At 37.2% G+C, this 20,602-nt stretch overlaps 2 protein-coding genes across 2 annotated transcripts in view; both read left to right on the top strand.

Annotated features, from left to right (window-relative positions):
* Window positions 1-245: 245 nt before the first annotated feature.
* slc35g2b (solute carrier family 35 member G2b) lies at window positions 246-6,143 on the top strand. The gene is made up of 2 exons (XM_038293808.1): window positions 246-559; window positions 3,394-6,143. Exon 2 carries the CDS (start codon window positions 3,421-3,423, stop codon window positions 4,669-4,671), a length of 1,251 nt encoding a protein of 416 aa, XP_038149736.1. The 5' UTR covers window positions 246-559; window positions 3,394-3,420; the 3' UTR covers window positions 4,672-6,143.
* Window positions 6,144-8,970: 2,827 nt separating this feature from the next.
* The window catches only part of nck1b (NCK adaptor protein 1b), a 50,565-nt gene continuing 38,933 nt past the window's right edge, over window positions 8,971-20,602 (top strand). The window contains exon 1 of the mRNA XM_038293676.1: window positions 8,971-9,218. The gene's annotated coding sequence lies outside the window, so the exon portion shown is untranslated. The remainder of the gene's footprint in view (window positions 9,219-20,602) is intronic.

The raw sequence follows: 20,602 nt of genomic DNA, 5'->3' as shown, positions 1-20,602 counted from the left end.
TCAGCAAACAGTCGTCCTAGTCCACTGTGATGTAGGGGGCCGACCAGGTGTCAGAGACGGGGCCCCTAAGAGGTTGGGGGGCCCTAAGCAACTGCAGTCTCTGCCTACCGATAGTTACGCCATTGCACCATCTGTATTAGAGAGGAAAAAATGGTAAGGGTGGCCACAGGGAGGGGCATGGCCACCCCTGGCCCCCCATCTAGCTCCGCCCCTGATGTGGGGGGCATGGCTTCCTCCACCACCTCCCCTGCCACCACCATCATCATCATCACCATCATCATCATTGCTCTCATCATCACCTCAGCAGCAACAGCAGCTTCAGATTCGTCGGTAGCAGAAATCAGAGCAGAGTTGTAGAAACAGCTTGAAGGGAAAAAAAAACACCCGGAAAGGCTTTTAGACGTCTTTAAGAGAAGCTCCGCTTCAGGGGGGAGGGAACATGGGGAAACTGGAGCTGCAGATGATCAGATGCAAGGAAGAGGAACTCCGACCAAATCTGCTTTTATGACACACACCCCCATGCATCATTAGGAATTCATACAAATAAAACACGCTCAAGGTAAGATGTTTTAAAAACGTTCATTCATTTGATGAAAAAAAAAACACTGTTTCGATGGAAATATCGTGCAGAAGAAGATCTGACATAAATATGATTAAAGATACGCTGCAATTAAAACAATAATTCAGTTTGATTAGTAATGATAATTCTAAATAAACGGTTGGTGCAATTTTCCTCCTGCAATTTGTAAGAGAAAAATCATTTATTTAGCCTAATTAAAGGGGCAATTTAAAAATGCGTGACATTTGCATCAAGCCTTTTTATTTCTGTATTTTTATAGAACGTTATTTCTGTGTTTTATTATAATGTATTTAAATAAAATTGAAAAGAAAAAAAAAGATAAATAAATAAAAGAGGAGCAACTATAGGCTATGACGATGAAAAGGAAATAAGGAGGTCATTTCTGCCCCCTTGTGGATTGAATTCATGTTTAACGTGGTCCTAAAATTAGGGCTGTAGTGACTGCAAATGTATTTTGCATAGGGTATAACGTGTGTGCGTTTGGGGGTTAATACGTCTATGTCTAAAAATGTTTTTGAATAATTGATTGAAAAATCCAACAAAATTTCTGTTATAGATTTTGAGGTTTGTCATCTGTTGTATACAGTAGTCTGGCATTAACTCTGGCTTGTTGCTCTATTCTTCTCATACGTGGCCCACATTCATCCATCAACCCCCTCATTGGTTTCCTTGTTATGTAATCTCATCCCCATCAGACTACATCAGCCTCAGAGTGTTTGCTGTTTGGATTAAATGAGTGCAAATGTCTATCTTATTAAATTTGTATGTGATAGACAAACACAAAGTGGCTCATTAATATAAACTGGAAAGGAAACTATAGCCTACATGGTTCTCAATTGAAACGAAATCAACAAATAATACGATTTTGGAGTTACGTTGTTAACTGTAAATTAAATCCATTGTAACCATTTGCCTTCATAACTCATTGGATATGTAAATAGTTTTTGTGCATCACCGTAGTATAGATCCAGCTGTTCTCTGTTTGATTAAGAACAGCAGGGAACAAACAGCATCATGAAGAGATGAGAATATATCTGACAGGTTTAGTTTAGAAAACAATTTCCAGAGGTTTGGATATCTGTGACATAATTCAAATCTTCCAAGCTATGGCTGCCACTCAGGAGGCCCATATTAACTATGGAATAGCCATAGTTCAGGTGAGCTGGTTCCATTAAAAATGGAAGAAGGTGCTCTTTAGTTCAGAAATTGTGGCGGCAGCATTATGCTGTAAGAATACGTTTCTTCCACATGGGCAGAAAGGCTGGATCAGAGCTGATGAAAAGATGTGTAAACTCAGGGCAACCCTGGGGAGAAAGCCTGTTCTAGTCTTTAAAACGCATGAAACGGGGATAAAGCCTAGCATGACGTAGTCCGACTCAATTCTAGTCAGAATATGAGTCTGATACTGCTCCATAGAGCTGTGATTATGGGGCGTGTTTCGAACGAACCAGGAAAAAAAATGCCTCTGCACTCAATAGGATAGACCTACAACCAATAAGAGCAACGGAGTGCGTGACGTATCTTAAGCGAGGCATAGTTGATGTCCACAAAAATCAAAGTGTGCAGTTGCACGCCTATAATAAGAAGATTAGACTTGATCGCGTTTCTCTGTTCCTCTTTTAAAATTAATTTGCTGTCGATATCTTCTAGAACAGACCTAATAGCAGAATTTACTCACCTAAACTCTCCAGCGGCAGCCATTATTGTTGTCACGCAAGCGCGCTTTGGTCACGTGGTTGATTACGTTACTGTTGATCATCTGTCCATCATCGTATAAAGTCCGCCCTGACAATTTGATTGGATCGCCAGAGGGTGGGCGATCATACTCGCGCTACTATGGAGCAGAGCCAGACCGAACTTCCCGACCTCAAACTTTGTGGGCGGGACTAAGTTCGGAATGGCACCCAGGCTAGATAAAGCCCCCCCCCCCCCAAGAAAACAACAACTCTAAACAAAAAGCCAGATCCACAACAAAATGTTTTAGACCAAACTGTTATCCAACTTTGGAACAGTTTAGTAAAACAATCAGATAGGACTTAGAAAATCGATGTTTATAGACACTCTCTATCCAATCTGACTGGGGCCGGGCAAATAACTGCTTTTGCAAATAATCGCAATTTAATATAACACAAATTTGAAGTCGCAGAGGCTTCATTCCATTCCAGCCCTCTAGGGGGCAGCAATACCCTTAAATGGGGTTAGCCACCACACAAATAGGCAGACGGAGTTTCAGCTAACACGCATTTAGTAGTACAAATTTTTTTTACACAAAGGTTATAGTAAAGGTTTTAAGGTCATGAAAATAATAAAACCCCGTAATTAAATATCAAAAATCTTGTATTTCATTTAAACAAAAATCAAATTAAAATCGCAATTGCAATATTAGTTAAAAATCTCAATTTTTGATTTTTCGCAAAATCGTTCAGCCCTAGATTTTTCTCAAGACAACATGTTGCAAAGAATAATGGGCTCAGCTTTAGGTGTCTACATATAAAAATCTAACAGAGAAGAACCCAGAAAACAGATGAGGCTCTAATTATACTAGAAAGTGGTTGCATGAAGTCTTAACCCCAGATGGCTAAATTAACATACATGTCACATCTTTCAGGTCTTTATTAATAAAAAAAAAAAAAACATTCAAAACAGTGTATAATTGTCCCTGTATTCCCAATGATGCACTACTTTTATTTAGCTACTCAAGTAAATCACTGTCGAATGTACTTTAGGTATGCAGGTGTTACATAAGAACATTGTTTGGAATGAGCCAAGTATGTTTTCATTTAAGATTTGACTTTTTATTTCATTATTTCCAGACAACCCTGTATAATACCTCACACATCATGGATGCAGCTTCACCCTCCCTCCAGTATGGATCAAAAAAGCGAGTCAAAATTCACCCCAACACCGTGACAGTAAAGTACGCCACCCACTTCCCCCAGCCTGGTGACGAAGGGTACGATGATGCACCCTCTTTTGAGGATTTTGGTACCTTTGCAGAGGCAAATGTCGGAAAGAGATTGGTTTCAGATGCCAAAGGCAGCAGGACTTTCTTTGGTACCATGGAGACTCAACCTAAGCAGCCAAATGTTCAAAGAGACAAGGGGGTTGAGGGTCAGCTGGCCAGCTTTGGCGAGGCTAATGTTTTGGCCTCCAAAGTGACCTGGATGGCCTTGTTTGGTGCAGCAGCAGCTCATGGATGTGTGGCTTTAATTACTCGCTTGGCAGCAGATCGTTCTAAGGTTCCCTCCCTCGAGCTGCTCTTCATCCGTTCTGTGATCCAAGTGCTGTCAATTCTGGTGGTCCTCTATTACCACGAGGCGCCCTTTGGCCCAAAGGGCTACCGGCTTCGTCTCTTCTTCTATGGTGTCTGCAATGTCATTTCAATCACTTGCGCCTACACGTCTTTTGCCATAGTACCTCCCAGCAATGGTACCATCATGTGGCGAGCCTCCACCACAGTCTTCAGTGCCATACTGGCTTTCCTGCTGCTGGATGAGAGGCTGAGCTACACAGATGTGGTCACGGTGGTAGGAAGTGTGTTTGGCCTCTGCCTGGTTATGGTGCCGAATGTAGCGGACGAGGAGAAGTCCAGGTTGGGGTTTTGGAAGGAAGCCTTTGGCTATACTATGACAGTGATGGCAGGCTTGACCGCCGCCCTCTCCATGATTGTCTACAGAGCCATCAAGGAGCGTGTCAGCATGTGGACTGCACTTTTTACCTTCGGCTGGACGGGCACTGTATGGGGGGCCTCCACCATGTTCATCATGCAAGAGCCTATCATTCCCCTGGATGGAGAGACCTGGGGATATTTAATTGGAATCTGTATCTGCTCCACAGTGGCATTCCTTGGAGTCTACTATGCTCTTAACAAGTTTCATCCAGCCTTAGTTAGCACGGTGCAGCACCTAGAGATCGTGGTTTCAATGTTTCTGCAGCTTATCGTGCTGAGGATGATCCCCTCTGCGTACGATGTTATTGGGGGCCTTGTCATCATGGTCAGCGTGTTCACTCTGACCGGGGTAAAGCTGTACAGAGTGAGCAGGGCCATTCGACAGGATTACCAAGAGATCTTAGACTCGCCTATCAAATAAATCCATATCTGTCAATCTATTTGTTTACAGTGTTGCTTGGTCGTGCAATCAAAAGAATGTCTGGATCTTCATCTGATGATTTTGTATTGTTGTGCTGTGAACAGAGTGCCAGTTTGTGTAACTAAAGTCTGAATATTTACGTGTGAAATAAAAGACAATTGTAATATCGTGACCATTTTCCCCTTGTATAGCTATGCTTTTATGTGAAATCGTGTCACAGGCTAAAATGTCAGTAAAAAAGGCACCAGAGAATCATGGCATCAACAAGGTATTGATATAATCTGTCGTCACACTGCCAAAACTGTGTCAATGTCCAGTGCAAGTCATACTGTAACTAGGAATAAAAAAATGAAAAAACTGACTTGTTGTTCGAGGCAAAAACAATTATTTAGGCATGGTTAACGGTGTCAAGATGTACCATGGTTTAAAATAGCTGTGGTTTAAAAATAATTAAAATCTTTTATATAATTTAAAGTACCCGAAATACAAAAAAATGTGTTAGAATGAGATTGTTTGTTTTCCAGCTGTACACAAAATAGACTAAAGGATTCATAACTCTTCTCCAGCTCTTCTGTTTCTTTGCACTGCTAGTCAGCTGGCTGGTGAAAGGTCACATCTGCATTTGACCCGTCCGCTAGGGGAGCAGCGGGGTGCCACTGTGCGGCACCCAGGAAGCAGTGTGGGGTGAAGGGCCTGGCTCAGGGACCCAGAGTGCAGGCTGTGGAAGTGGGGCTTGAACTCAGAACCTCCAGCACGTAGAGTTAGGAAGCAAAGAGCTACATGTCTGCTGCGCACCAGAGGGCAGTCTGCCTTGCTAAAAGGGATGAGGACATTTAAGGGGACATTTTTTTTTCAAAATCTTATTAAGAGGATGTAAGAATACCCCCAAATAAATTTGTTATTGATATAAGTTTTTATTTTAAAGTCAACAGAATGTTTGTTTTTCTTCAGGGGGTAGGATTTTTTCTTAAAAGAGTTATATAAAATGAGACCAATTCATAAAGTTTTTTCAAATTTCTGTATAAACGCCATGATAACTTCAAACCGTGGTACTTTTGGTTAGCATTGTTTTTTAAATCTCATACCTATCCATGCATACTTCAAATAAAAAAAAAACTGTCTAACAAATAAAGAATGTGAAGATTTTCATTTAAATTTTCCAGTTAAAAAATCTATACATTTCAACATTCCTTTATTTTTTTGGAATTTCCATACAGTTTAGAGCATCTAAGTGCAGAACTTTCCACACAAGGGAATTCTGAGGTTGGCTTGTATTTCACATGTTTAGAAAATAGCAATTTTAAAAGTTTTGCTTTGACATGTTTGGTTTAGTTTTATTGAAATGCTAACCCTACATTTAATAATGGTTTGTTAAAAAAAAAATCTGTGACAATTTGATTAGGTTTGTGTAAAAAGGCAGTTTCATTATTTTAAACCATAGGTTCAATTTAAATCCAGTATCTAAAGAGACCTTTTTTTTTTTTTTTTTTGAAAAAAAAAAGAAGAATTATAAAATGTTTTTGCATACTTTCATACAAACCTAACTCAAACTTTTTTTCTGAATTACAATAAAGAAAATGTGGAAAACTGAAAACTAGAAAGTTATAGCTCAACTTCACAAACTGCAAAATCGTTTGAGCAGCATTTCTGCAAGAGCTTCAACTGTAATCCTATCAGCTGGTTTATATTTAACAAGGGTGATTTCCTCACTGAGTGTGGCTTCTGTTTACTCTCAGATGTACGTCAAACTAATGCCCAGTGGCAAGAGCACTGAATTGAATGAAAGTCCCCTTTACAAACACCAGTTCATCTGCTTTTTCTTTTTCTGTATCGGTTGAGTCATCAACTTAGTGGGGACATTTCCCCTTTTTTTGGTTCTTTTTGCAAAGATAAACAGCCTCTTAAATGGTGCCTAAAGGGGAAACAGGAACTCCTGAGGAATGAAATGGAGACATTGGTTATGAAAAAGTGCAGGAAAGAGGACTTATTATTGATACCAAACTGACATGTTGCATCAACAGCCCAGCAGGTGGCATTCATGACCTACTTCATGTCTCTGTCAGCCAGGGATGGAGGAAGAAAGCTAAGGTCTGCGGTGCCACAAGGGCTGCAGTGACCAACCCCACTACTTGGCCAGACAATCCTAGATACATTATATGTTTTTTTATAGATCAGTTATATATACAAGTACAGATTATGTAGTATTTTTTTGTTTTGACTTTTTTTTTCTCTTTTGAACAGGGTTCTAAACAATGCTATAATAAAACCACTGAAATTCTCTATAAAGGCTTTGGGTTTTGTTTGCTTCATGAATTCATTCTGACTCTCCCATAAGACCATCTATGCTGAATTATGAAGCCAGTTATTGTTACCCCTAGATAATAAAGTTAGGACTCGTCCTGTGTTTGCATCACAAAAGATAGAACGATTAGATTGTATTTCCTCCTTTTATTTGTTTGGCAGATGCAGCGCAAATACATAATGCACTTGTTGCTGGTGTATGAACTCTATATTACAAGGGTGACTGTTAAAACTGAGACACTTTTTATTACAGAGACCAAACCCATTCTTTTAGAATCAAAACCACAACCAATCTTCATTTACCTGTTTTTTGTGACATATGCCTTTACATATAGTTTAATAAGGGCAACAAAAATGAAGAGAAGTCTGCTTCAAATTCCTGTTTGCGTTGGTTTGTTTTTTGAAACGGGCTTTTGGTTGCAGAACGAAGAAGACATGTAGAGGAGAGCCATCTGTTAGAGCAGGAAACAGATTGCATCCTGCAGCGAGCTGCACAACCTTCCAAATAACTCTGCAACTCTTTCAACCACAGGCACGTTTATTAGCTGCACCAGGCACTAACTGAACAAATTTTTATGTTTTTTTTCTACAGAAATGAGATCATTACATTTGCTTGCATGTTTTGCTTTTACTGAAAGGTACAAATTACTGGGGAATTACAAATGGCTGATTACCTTGATAAATAGTGCCATTATTTTTAGCTCCCTTAGAATAAAAAGCATAAGAAGTAAATGTGTTTTGCAAATTTGAAAAAGTTGTACATACCTCCACTTATAATTCTTTTTAAAGCACCCTATAGTAGCATTATGTAATCTACAATTATATTTCACAAGTTTGAAGCAAATGGAAAGGAATTTCTGTCAGCCTTTCTTGGTTCTTCCTTCTAATTTCATGCTTTTCTGATGCTATCTTCTCTTCACGTCACTCTGCAGGTTTTCTGTAGCACTGCACACTGATATGACCAGGACCATAATGTGGGTCAGTTTTTCTATTCATTTATCATAGAATTGTGTAAATCACTTTTGCCCTAATTGTTTAGAAGGTTCCCTGTGTCTTAAAAAGAGATATGGGCCCGCAGCATCACTGATCATGCAGCATACTTGACAGAGGATACTTGTTTTGTACCTCTCTTACCTTCACTGTATGTGGTGGTAAGATTTATACGACACCTTGTCTAAACAGCCACTTTTCTTATGTAATAGTATTACCCCAGTGAAACAGAAAATCAGAGATTTCCATGTAGAGGCTGTTAGGCACTCTAATCAACTTGAAGAGATAAAATATAATTTAAAAATGTTTTTCATGACTCATTTCTTTAAATGGAATTGTTAGGATTATCTGTAATGGAAACATTGGTATTTTTAGTTAAATAGCTTTAAATCATTTAGCCAAGCTTTGTCATTTTTAATATTTCTCTTTCAGAGTTAAACTCTTGTGATGCTGTAGGACATTGCTTTATTATAAAGATTTTAACACATCTTTAAAAGTGGTGCCAACAAAACTATTCATATCTGTATACAACTAAATATATTCCTCTTTCTCTTATAAGTGCATCCTTATTTTAAAATATTGTCATTGTGTTTTTATTGAACTATACTTTTTATTTTCTTGTTCTTTTATTTTAGGGTGGTATGACTTTCGATTATTTCTATTGAAGCTGGCAAATATAATATAAATACAACAGTTGACATAATCCTTCTAGCCAGATGCGTTTAACACTTTTCGTTTGAATGAATAGTTGACTAAAATTAACAAGGTTAAATGAAGCAGATACTAATTTAAAGGGTTTCTATGAGCTTTTAACGTTAAAATATTTTAGACGGGATATTAAATTAAAAATTAAATCCTAGAAAGACGGCGTTCTATGGGAATGCAGAACATCAAAAGCTGCAATATGTTTGATTGACAGTATCCGTGTCCAATGAAAACACAGCTTGTTTCTCGGCAGCCAATCAGAGACGAGCAGTTGGGAGGCAAGATGGTTCCAAACTGCTCTGAAGCCATAACAGTTAGTTAGCCTAGCCTCGCTGCTGAGCTCTGATACGGTCTGATGCAGAAATGCTTTTCCAACAGGGCGCAGCGTCTACTCAGCTAGGCTAGCTTTCCTGGATTGTGGAAAAAAAAGAAAATATTTCGCGGCAGACTGGAAAGGACCGTTGACATCCGTTGTGAGCATCCTTTTTTCGAGACGCTTCCATCCATTGTATTTAAGAGGGAGATAAGAAGAGCTGGCCATCAGCAGTCAGGTAAGACGTGGCATGACTGAAGAGGGAATATGCCAGGCTGCCTTCTGCCTCTGTTTAACGGTAAAAGCCACACAGGCTAACGGCTAAATGGTAACCGAGGCATAAAACATACAGTAAAGCCAGCCTTTCTGCTTTGTCGCATTGGTCCAAAATGCGTTCACAGTGGGGTGAACGTTTAGTTTAGCTCAAAAAAGAGATAATAGTGTTTAATAAATGTTCACAGTAAGGTTTAAACCAAGTTGGGTGGCTTGACACGCTGAAAACCGTAACTTATGAAATAAAAGGTAAAGATTTAAGCGCAACAAATCTTGGTTATACATTAACACCTGGCTTGTTTTAATTAAGTTGTGATGGATTTAAAATGAAGATTCTTAAATAGAGAAAAAATAGCGGCTACTACATTTTTGTTAAAGCCCATATTTTAAAGTAGAAATGTTGGAGACAAAATCATTGAAGAACAGATGGATTGGTGCAAAGACCATATGAAAGCAAACTATTTTAGTAATGTAAATATATTTTATAAACCTATAAACAATCTGTACTTGTAATTGATTTTTTTCCCCCTGTTTTTATTTTTATTTTATTATTATTTGGGGGTTACTGGGATAACTAATTCAATATTGACAAGTATTGAACAAGAAGTAGCCATAATATCTAATTATGCTTTAGGATGATTCACAATACTGAGGTATAGCTCAAACATACCCTCTTGGTTTATACTAGGGATGCAAGATATTGGGATTTTGGCCGATATCCGATATGCCGATATTTTAAAACTCATGTAGCCGATAACCGATACCGATGTTAAAGCTGGACAAAAATAAGTAGTCATTGAAAATAGCAGTTTTGTTATCCATTTCTGACACTTTGAAAAATAATATACTCAAATTTATTTTCATATGCTGATTTCAAATAGATTTTTAAAAACGTGGTATCGATCTATTTTGCTTTCAAAATCTCGTGTGAAATTTCATCGTTCTGTTACAAACTCTGGTGATATTTTGCAAATTCTTGTGAGATTTTGTTAGTAAAATAGATCGATACCGCGTCAATATATCAACATATAAAAATAGGGCAAAATTTCGTGAATTTTCGGGGGATTTCATAGCATAACGATGACATATAGCAATATTTCATTAGTAAAAGCGTTTGATATGGTGTTTTTAAATGGCAATATATAAGCATATGAAGATATTGTGATAGTTTAATGTATCAATATTTTTTTTCCCTCGTCTTTAAAAGTTTTTAAGTCTGTAAAAAAGAATTTTTTGAGGAAGAAGTAATATTTTTTATTTTTTTATTTAGACTTTAGAAACTCAGAAGCTGATCAAATATCGGGTTAAATATCGGTGTCCGATGACCGATATTCAGTTTTAAGGCCGATACCGATAGGGGGCCGATTATATCGTGCATCCCTAGTTTATACATTATCTATCTATCTATCTATCTATCTATCTATCTATCTATCTATCTATCTATCTATCTATCTATCTATCTATCTATCTATCTATCTATCTATCTATCTATCTATCTATCTATCTATCTATCTATCTATCTATCTATCTTCTGTGAAATTCATCAATCAAACATTAATTCCTTTGAATGCATGTTAGATTTGCATGGTGTCTAATTAAGATTTCTTTATTGGGGTTCTACTGTTGTTAGGATAGACGTCTTCAATGCCAGTCCTCATGATCTGGTCTCTTGTTGTTTGAAATGCTTCCCAGTTTCAAGTTCTCCTGACTAGATTTTTGCAAAGGACCTGATTATTTGATTCGGTTGTGCTGCAGAGACTCATTTAAATGGTTTTCAGGACACCGCACCTCATGGACTAAAATTAAAGAGTTTAAATTTAGCAAGTATGTGGACTTCCGTTGTATAGAAACTGGGAAGAGCTCTTTAGTGTTCTAAAGTGTTTTAAAACCAATCTGACCGTATGATCTGGTTGAATTCTCTCTGTAAAGTACCTTGAGATGAAATGTGTTGTGAAATGGTGCTGTATAAATAAACTGAGACAGCAGTTTTCTAGCTATGAGCCGTATGTCTGCTATTAAATCCAGCTTTCTTGGAAAAGATGGTTGGGAACAAAAAGAGGAATTGTTTTTTTTTAATTCACAGTAAACAGTTATCAAGTAAAAACTATACAATGTGTTGGAAATATTGACAGACATTTGTTGTTTTTAAACACATTAGTATCTGTCCAAGTAGTAAAACTGGATGGGAAGAGGATTGTTCATGTGGTATTTGTTTTGTTCATATGACAGCAGCCAGTCATCACAGTAAAGGATATTTGGTGTTTCACGGATGTGGAGAAGTAATCGCCACACTGTGGTAGTTTTTTCCTCTGTCTCCAAAGGGTTGGTATGTAATTAGTGTCGGTTAAAATTTACTAGATATATTGATTTTGGATATGAGTATTGGTTTTTGTAAAGCCTAACCAGAAGGCAAAAGGATATGTAGCTCCTGGATATGTGGGGTCGGTAAAGGTCTTGACTTTGGTTTTTCTGACCCTAGGCCTGTACAAGTGTTGGATGGAGGCAAGTAAGCCACTGACACAGTTTGTTGATGAGAATGAGTAGAAGCATTGTGCAGGTCCATTTTTTAGAAGTCTACCATCATATCTACAGTTGAGTAGGTTAAGCTCCAGGTAGTTCGAATTGCCCCCAATCGACCAATGAGTCCACCTCTTGTCTGTATAAAGACTTTAATTTCCAGGTCTGCTAAGAGTCCACAAGTTTCTAGTATATGTAATTAAAACATGACGAAGTATGTTTTTACTCTTGTGTTTGAACTTTTGTGATTATACGTCGATTTACAACTAGTTGAATGACACCTCTGTCATGCCCAAAGGGTTCTGGCATATGTCATTGTTTCGACACAATCTGATTGATTGCCTCATCGCTTCTAATCTTTCACACAGCCATTCGAAGTAGAAATATAGTTAACAATAAATGATAAACTAAATCACTGTGTAATACTACTAGCTGCAGCCATTAAGTGTGTTCAATTTTGTTTATAGTGGCAGGGCCAGCCAACTAGTTTCCAAGCATGTTTACGGTTGAAGCAAAAGCTATTTTTTGAAAGTAATGACAAAAAAAAGTTCTTGTTGGTTTTCCTTTTAATTATAAAGTTTAACTGAGTGGGGAAAAAATAAATCTATAACATGGAACAAATCAGATATATATATGTATATATATTACCAAGCCCTGTAATTAATAAAGGCATAGAATGTTGTGTTTCTTCCCCCTTATTTTGGTCATAATTTATAGTCAACTGAACAACTATAACGAACACACCATGCCAGTAAATAACTGGATGTTTTAAAATTTTCCTAGAAGTCGAGGTGATTTTCGCAAATCTTGTGTTTGGGCTGATCGAAAATGTCACCCTAACAACGACAACACTTGAGAGTTGTTTATACTGTAAACATGGCTGAAATTGAATACCAATAAATATAATGCCACATCTGTCATGTGAAACCATTAGCTGGAAAACTGAAGCACCTAGTTTATAATCTAGACAATTCTAGAATTTCATCAGACAGACAGATTGTCACACTTCACCACAATGGGTAATATGGCTCGTTTTTTTTTTTTTTTTTCGTTTGGGTCACTAATGTTGCTGTAACATTTTCAAAAAAATGTAGCTGAAACAATGAACGTTAATTAACACTTAATAACTTAGTGACTAGGATAGATATAGAAGGAGCAAGAAAGAATTTGTCCTTTGTGGAGAGGCTTTCTTAAAAAAAAGACGTTTTTTGCATCCTTTTTAGCACTTCTGAAAGTCTGCTGCAAACTTGCATGTAAACATTTTGGTGGTAATTTTGGCCACAAATGAGGTATTGGTTCTATGACAGACGTTAGAGAGAAATTCTGTTTCAATAAAGAAAAAAATGGCTGGGACAAAGCAGCAGCAGACAAAGATGTTTTATTTTTTCTTATTTATTTTTGAATGATTGTAGTTTTTTACTTTTTGTTTGTAGCACTTTGAGATAAACTACCTATGTGAAATGAACTCTGAAAACTATTTAGTATTATCATTGTTAATATTTAAATGAGTATTGTCATTATTACCTCCAACTGCATGACTTAGAACCTAGTTTTTCTTTTAGACTCACTCTATAGCTGCCTGTATCACACACAATCTGCTGATTTTAATGGGGTGGAACCAGCCGGATTTGCAAATATTCAAAATGCCCCCTTTATTTGAAATCTCTGGAAAATAAGACCCAACTTCACTACCTTGTTTTTATGTTGATAGGGGTAATAATATAAACATGGGGGTCAGTTTAAGTCGAAGATCAAGTGTGAAAAAAATAACAGTGCAGCAATAGATGGATTTAAGAAGGACAAGACTCAAATAGCGCTTTGAATAAATTGAGAAAGTTGGTTTTCACTGAGCTAGGAATTTGGATGTTTCTGGGAACCTGATGGGTGTGTGAGTAAACATTTTTATCGACATATTGGGTATATATTTTAGGAGCTTGCAGGTAGAATTAGCTCTTCTAGGATGGGATGACATTACTAGTCATTACTAGTCTTATTTCCTATTCCTTTCCTATCCCATGACTTTAGTACATTCACTTTTGCTACAGATCCTGTAAGGGTGGCTTGTTTAGTCCAAAAAGGTTGCTCTGTATTCACAGCAGCAGAAATTGCACCATAGTCTGTTTAGAAGAGGACCAAGACTATCTCAGAAAGTGGTGTCTTGGTTATTTGTCTGGACCAAGGTTTGCTTAAGTGCATTTATCACTGCGCAAAAGGTCTGGACTGACCTGAGGGGACAAAACATCTCTGGTCTTTGTAAAAGGAAAAAATCATGGCAGGTGGGAATGTATCCTGATGCTCTCTTCCCTGTTTGCCATGGAAGACAGTTAATTTTGTTTGGTGAGCCACTCATTTGTTAATTTAGGCATATACATCCTTATCCAATTGAATGATCCAATGAAAGTCCTTGTCTACGTATCTGGCACTGACCAACACATCATTTTAAAAGCTAACAGTACTTCTAAGAGTCTTTAATGGCATGCCCTCACACATCAGGGATTTGGAAGAGTAACATCCCCACAATATAATAGATCATCCAATATACTTAACAGTAGGCCTATGTACTCCGTTTCTCTCTAGATCGCCCTGTGTTTATTGTAGTGTTATTATTTTTAGCCATAATGCAAAATTCCAGTCCAGCTTCCTGTAGATTCAAGCTACTTAACATGTTTAGATTTTGGATGGTAGGATAGAGCAGGATTTTCTAAACATATTTCATGGTAAGGATTTTGCCAGGGATGGCAGTAAACTATAACCTTTCGCTGCAAATCCATCTTGAAAGACTCTAGCTAATACGTCGACTCGTAACCACCAGAGGGTCGGACCAATTAAATTACAGCAGTGATTTATTTGGGGCGGGACTTGTAGGAATGACGTCAGTCAGAAGGGCCTTGCCCTTGCATAACAAACATGGCTACGCTGTGGGACTGACCTGTCTATACCGCACTTGACTTGGTTTCAGCTAAAATAGTGACAATTTTTTGTTTAAAAAAGAAACAAAAATAAGCACTTTGTGCATTTGTAGATGGGAAAGATTTCTGTGCTTTCCTTCCGACAGGATTTTGAAAAAGTTAAATTTATCAGCTTACTCTGCTAGTTGTGAAAACACTAAAGCTGTAGACAATTCACTGCTACGATTGGCTGAAAGCGTAATACGGAAGGCAGGTACTAGCTGGGACGTCACCCAATCAGCTCGAAGTATTGTTCTAAACGTCCTTCCTTTTCATGGACAAACTCAACGGCAGCCATCCCAGATTTATAACTCAGTTCTACACATGTCAATCTGGTAACTGCCAGGTTAATTAAACTTTATATATATATATTTTGTACAATGAAGAGCTACATTTTTGCTAAACAAAAGTTCTTTGTTTCTTCACATGAAGTCAAATGATTATAAAAGGCTAGAGTGTTTCACACAGTTTACGCATTATATGCCATTATACATTAACTGCCTAGGTACCCACCCTAGTAGCTATGAGTACAAATAGCTGCATAAGTAGTCATAGCAGAGGGGGTGAATTTTCCAACTCGATGAATTTCAGTTTTACATGCAAACATTATCTCACATTAGAGCAGATTTGGATAAAATGGTTGTATATTTGATTCAAAGCAATCATTTAAAGCCTGCAGTTTCTGTAGTAGAACTACCATGTGCTTGCTGCCATCCAAAACAGCAAATGCTATCTAAGTGTTTTGTTTTTTTTTCTTTCTTTTTGGGCTCTAACTTAATAGAGACATATGCTTGGGGTTTTAATGCTCAGCTGTTTTAAGAAGGGTCTGTTTGCTCCGAATCAGAACTACATCCCTCTTGTTTTTTTTTCTTTTTCCTCTTTTAGCTTTAATGCTTGAAGGCATTTTTATTTTCATATTTCAAGTCCAAAAATAGCAACGAGGCAACCTGTTTGGAAAATGTGCACCTGTCAGCTGTCAGTTTTTGTTAAGAATTGAGGTTTCACTGATGAGTAGCTATATTCGTCTTCGCTTTGATAGTGGCATGTGTACTTCATTTGTGTAATGATTGTCCAGTGTTGCCCCTAAATGTAATTATTATCTTTCATTAGGGAATAAAACCTTGAGGCTAGATGAGAAGGATATCCTTGGTGGCCTGGAGCAATAGAATTTGTAATTAAGGCTGAGAGGAAAATAACTGCATTTTAATAAAAGTCAGACAAGATGGGGCTAAAAAAATGTCTCTTAATTTCTGTTTGGGGAATCCATTCTATGTGATGAAATTGAGATCTTGTTAATTAGTTGTTATCTCTAGAGTCTCCACGGTTGCAAAAGCAAACTTCCATTTCCTCTTTTAATATCTTCTTTTTTTGTAATCTTTTCTGATGACTGCCCATGCATATTGTTTTTTTTTTTCAAAGTTAAAAGCTAAATTTCTTTGTCCAAGATTTGTATGATATAAAAAATGCTATTCAGCAAATAATGTTTAAAAATACAATAAGGGTGAAACAGTCAGATTAATCTTGATTAATGATTATCGAAAACAAAATCTTCAACTAATTTAACAATTGATTAATCGTTAAATGAAGTATAGAGGCTCTAAAACAAACCTTTAGCTGACAGAGCAACCCACTTAGAGCCGTAATTATACCAAATTGCCAATAAAATATATAAATATTTTGCATTTAAGATTAAAAAATATTTTGCCTGTCAATATGCTCTATCCAGAACCCCTCAAGTGGAAAAGGTTTAGTTCCACCTGGTTTAAATTTAGTAAAAAGTCTTCTTTAAGGAACCTTTTGCTGTCTGATTATCAGTCAATTATGACAGATACTTAAAGACCTAAAAAAAGGAATGCAAACCCACATCACCATGAAACCTAATGTTTGTTTAAAAGTTTTGAATAAACGTCTTTATATTGATTTAAAAGAATCAAAAGGAGTTGGTATATAAAGAGGAAGCTTATTCCAGAATTTGAAGCTACAGGTGAGACACCAAAACTTTTCTGGTGCCTGCTGAGGTGAGCAACTAACAGTCTCTGACCTAAAGACCTCAAAACTTTAAAAGGAAAAGCAATACTTAGATGTGAGAGATAGGACCATTGCAGTTGTCTAAGGCTAAGTTCACGCTACAGGCCTTAATTTTCAATTCAGATTTTTTTTTTTTGTAAAATCCAATTTTTTATTTTTTGCTTTGCATTCACATTTTCAAATATATGCGACTTGTATTTGATCTCGAGTGTGAAGTGCATTCATACAGCGCAATTATCCCGCATGCGCAATAGAGGACGCAATTATGTCACAAGCACGCTTGCTTGTGACACGGACGATAGTCCTAGAGCGCATTTAGCCGGTGTTTTGTTTTTGCTGACACTGATGAAATTATTTCATTGACGCTCCTTATTTTCATGAGGGTAACGAAAACCGACAAGATAAACATGGATCTTTGATGACGAAAACATGACGAGTCATGGGTGTGAGTTTTCGTCGATGAGACCAGATAAAAATGTTAGCGCGTGGTCTGTCGGACGTTTAAAATTCATCATTGTGTAGTAATCTGTTAGACAGGCTAAGTAGTATCAGACGTGCTACTGCGTCTTGTTTGGTCACGCAGCCCACCTGGCATGCAGCGGTGCACATTCTGCATGACCACAAATGGATCATGGCAGCAGCAGCAGGGAAGAAATTAACCCACAATCGTCTGGCACTGCGCGCTGCACTCTGACAGACTCTGCTCTTCCAGCTGTGCTTGTACAGAAATGCGCGGCAAGTCTCCGCTTCTCGCTCCACATGATTGTTCACTCTTAGCAGTATGGCTCTTCCTGCTCTCGCTATTCAATAAACAATATGGGGATGATCATCCTCTGCCAAGCGTAAAATTCCTTTTTCTATTTATCAAGATTTTCTTTTATCCAGCTCACAATTGTTTATACTAAACATTCTTTAATTTCTACCAAAATGATTCCCTAAATTATATCCAAAGCAAATATTTAGTTGCATACTGTTTATTTTTGGGTAAAGAGTCAGATGAAAAGGTACATAGATCTTTGAATATTTCTTTCTCATAGTTCTCGTTTCTGTCTATTTAAATATTATTATTATTAAAACATTGTCTCTGTTTCCTTTAAATGTTTCAACATTTTAGTTAGCATATTCATTCAATTTAGGTCTGGATTTCCATTGCATTACAGGGCAATTATGTATTTTCTCTCTGTATTTTTTTATATCAAAACCCTCTGAATTTAAATCTACTTTGACACCTGAGTAGCAGTAACCAAGGGACAAATTGAAGAAATAAAGCCAAAATTGTAGAAAGATGAATATTTTTGTCTTTTGCTGTTTTCGAGCAATGAAGATTTTATTGATCTGTGTGTAATGCACAAGTATTGGAAGATCAGGAAGTATTTTCTTTGGGTGGAAACCTTATATGTCTGAAACCATTCCTTTATTGTACATTTTGTTAGCTTGTCTGTCTGGTATACAAATGTTTACGCGTTGAACTAGATCTGCAATTTTCACAACTTTTGTGAGACACTTTTGTATAAAGTAGAGTATAAAATTCATTAAAAAAAGTTTAAGACATAATCTAAGATTGCCGTCAAAAACAACATGCCTCTAGCGATCTTTCCCACTCTTTAAAACTCAATCTATTCAAGATGGTTTGTTTTTGGCTACTGTTACACAGCAGCCTGAAGTGACCCAGATCCGAATTTCTTTGCCTATGTGGTCCTGAATCCAAGACAAATCCTGCTCCTGCGTAGCATGATGCAGAATATTGACCTTTGTTGAGTATTAATGGCATACAGGATGAATGCTATCTGGCTATTCTGACACAGGTCGCGTTTGAGATTAGATTAATACCGGATTTAGGACCTAGCCAAGTGGCCTGGGTCACATTGGAAAAAAATTGGATCTGTGTTGTTCAGACTTCCATGAAAAGATCAGATACAGGTCGCATATGAGCAAAAAAATTGGATTTGGGTCACTTCAGGCGGAAGTCTGAAGTAATCAACGCATAACCAATCACATATAGGTCTGATTTTGACATGAGTAATTTTGACTGAGCGCTTTTCCTCAGGTGGAAAAGTTCCTCATTTATTGGTAAGACTTTGAAGACATTACCAAATCAATAATAGCCACTAGGGTTCATGAGGTTCTGATGGTCTGATGAAGCCATAGTCTCAATGTATTGTTTTAAGATACCTACAACCTTTAGTCTCCTTTGAATGGACCAGAGTTTTCGACCAAAGTTTTTTTTTTTTTTTTTTAATACACTCAAGCAAACGCTGGTTCAGGCTACTTTTTGACCTTATTGAGAGTTTTTTTTTTTATAAAATTCATCCAATAAAACATTTAAACAAGATATTTGCTTTAATAGAAAAAACACACAAAAATGCATAAAACAACAAACGCTGGTAAGAGAAAGGTGTAATTATAGATTTTAATGAAATATTGAATTATTTTGATCCCTGAGGCATCTCATCCCTAATCTGTGCAATTTTCCCTAAGCTGATTGACACAGACATTGAAGCTTTTAATTGAAACATTAAACATATTATCCATATAATGATTCGTGTATGATGGTGGTGGGCTGATCGAAAGGGCAGGGATCAAAATCAGCTGAATTTTTTTCATGAAAAAGTTTGTGATCAATGATCACTGTCTTTTGTTACTGATCAGGAAAACCCGATCACCTGCATCTCTTACTTCGCAGTCTGTAGACGCTCCGCCTGCAGCGTATCTCGCCTTTCCTTCACACTGGGCAGTGCTGCAGCAAATCTTAAGCGCTGTCATGTGGAACTTTTGTGCTATGGGAGTAATTTGAAGTTTGCAGTTTGGAAAAATTCCTCTGAAGTGAAGTATGTTAAAATGCATCAATTCAACAAATGCAATGTGTTATTTACAAACAAGCATTGGACATAGTCTGGTAAGTAATCGAGGCACACTGCAGAAAAAAATAAGGTGAAGCAACATTAATCCATGCGATTGGCAGTGATCGGCTCTCGTGGGCAGCAAAAATCGCAATCTGAGCATCCCCTAGTATACTATAAGAACCATTTTTATGAAGACCTTGCAACTAAATCAGAAAGTGTATACAGTAGGGATGAAATAATTAATTGGATTAATTGTGATTAATCCATTATTTAAATCATTGTCAACTAATTAGGTGATTGATTAATCGTTAACTGGATTGTAAAGACACTAAAACATGTCTTAAACTGACAGAGTAACCCACTTAGAGCAGTAATATACCAAAATTGTAAAAGAAAATAAGTAAACATTTTGCATTTAAGATAAAAAACTCTTTTTGATCTGTCAATATGCTCTATCCAGAAATCCCCAAGCAGAAAAGTTTTAGTTCCACCTGGTTTAATTTTGTAAAAGGTCTTCTTTAAGGAACCTTTTGCTGTCAGATTATTAAGCGATTAATCGAAAAAATAATCAACAGGTTATTCGATTTGCTAAATAATATTTGCAGCCATGATCAGCAGTTTAAAACGGTGATAAAATCTGTGATAATACCAAAACTTGGGATTCCTCGGTCTGTGGAAATCATACAGTTTCTGGGAAGTCTGAGTAATGGGGGTTTCCTTCCTTTTTACAACTTAACTTGAATGAGAGTTGAGAAACGTTCCAGTAATTCTTGGTAAACGTGAATCTAAACCGGGTTTTTAATGTTTTGGTTCAACCATGTGTTAAAAAGAAGGGACACTCACCAGAGAAAAGAGACCTTTTAAAGACATGAGGACTCAAGCCTCGAACACAGATCATCTTTAGAACGTAGGTCAAGAGCAGGGTCTCATTGTGTTGAGCTAATCGGAGACATGGTGCCAGATCACAAGACTGAAAGAGCAGCAAGTATGTGAAGTAGACGAGTCAAAGTGGG

The sequence above is a fragment of the Cyprinodon tularosa genome, unplaced genomic scaffold (genome assembly GCF_016077235.1).
Source record: "Cyprinodon tularosa strain WSP-4 unplaced genomic scaffold, ASM1607723v1 ctg33, whole genome shotgun sequence".
NCBI lineage: Eukaryota > Metazoa > Chordata > Actinopteri > Cyprinodontiformes > Cyprinodontidae > Cyprinodon > Cyprinodon tularosa.
The sequence above is the reverse complement of the archived record's forward strand: the minus strand, read 5'-3'. Positions and strand labels throughout refer to the sequence as shown.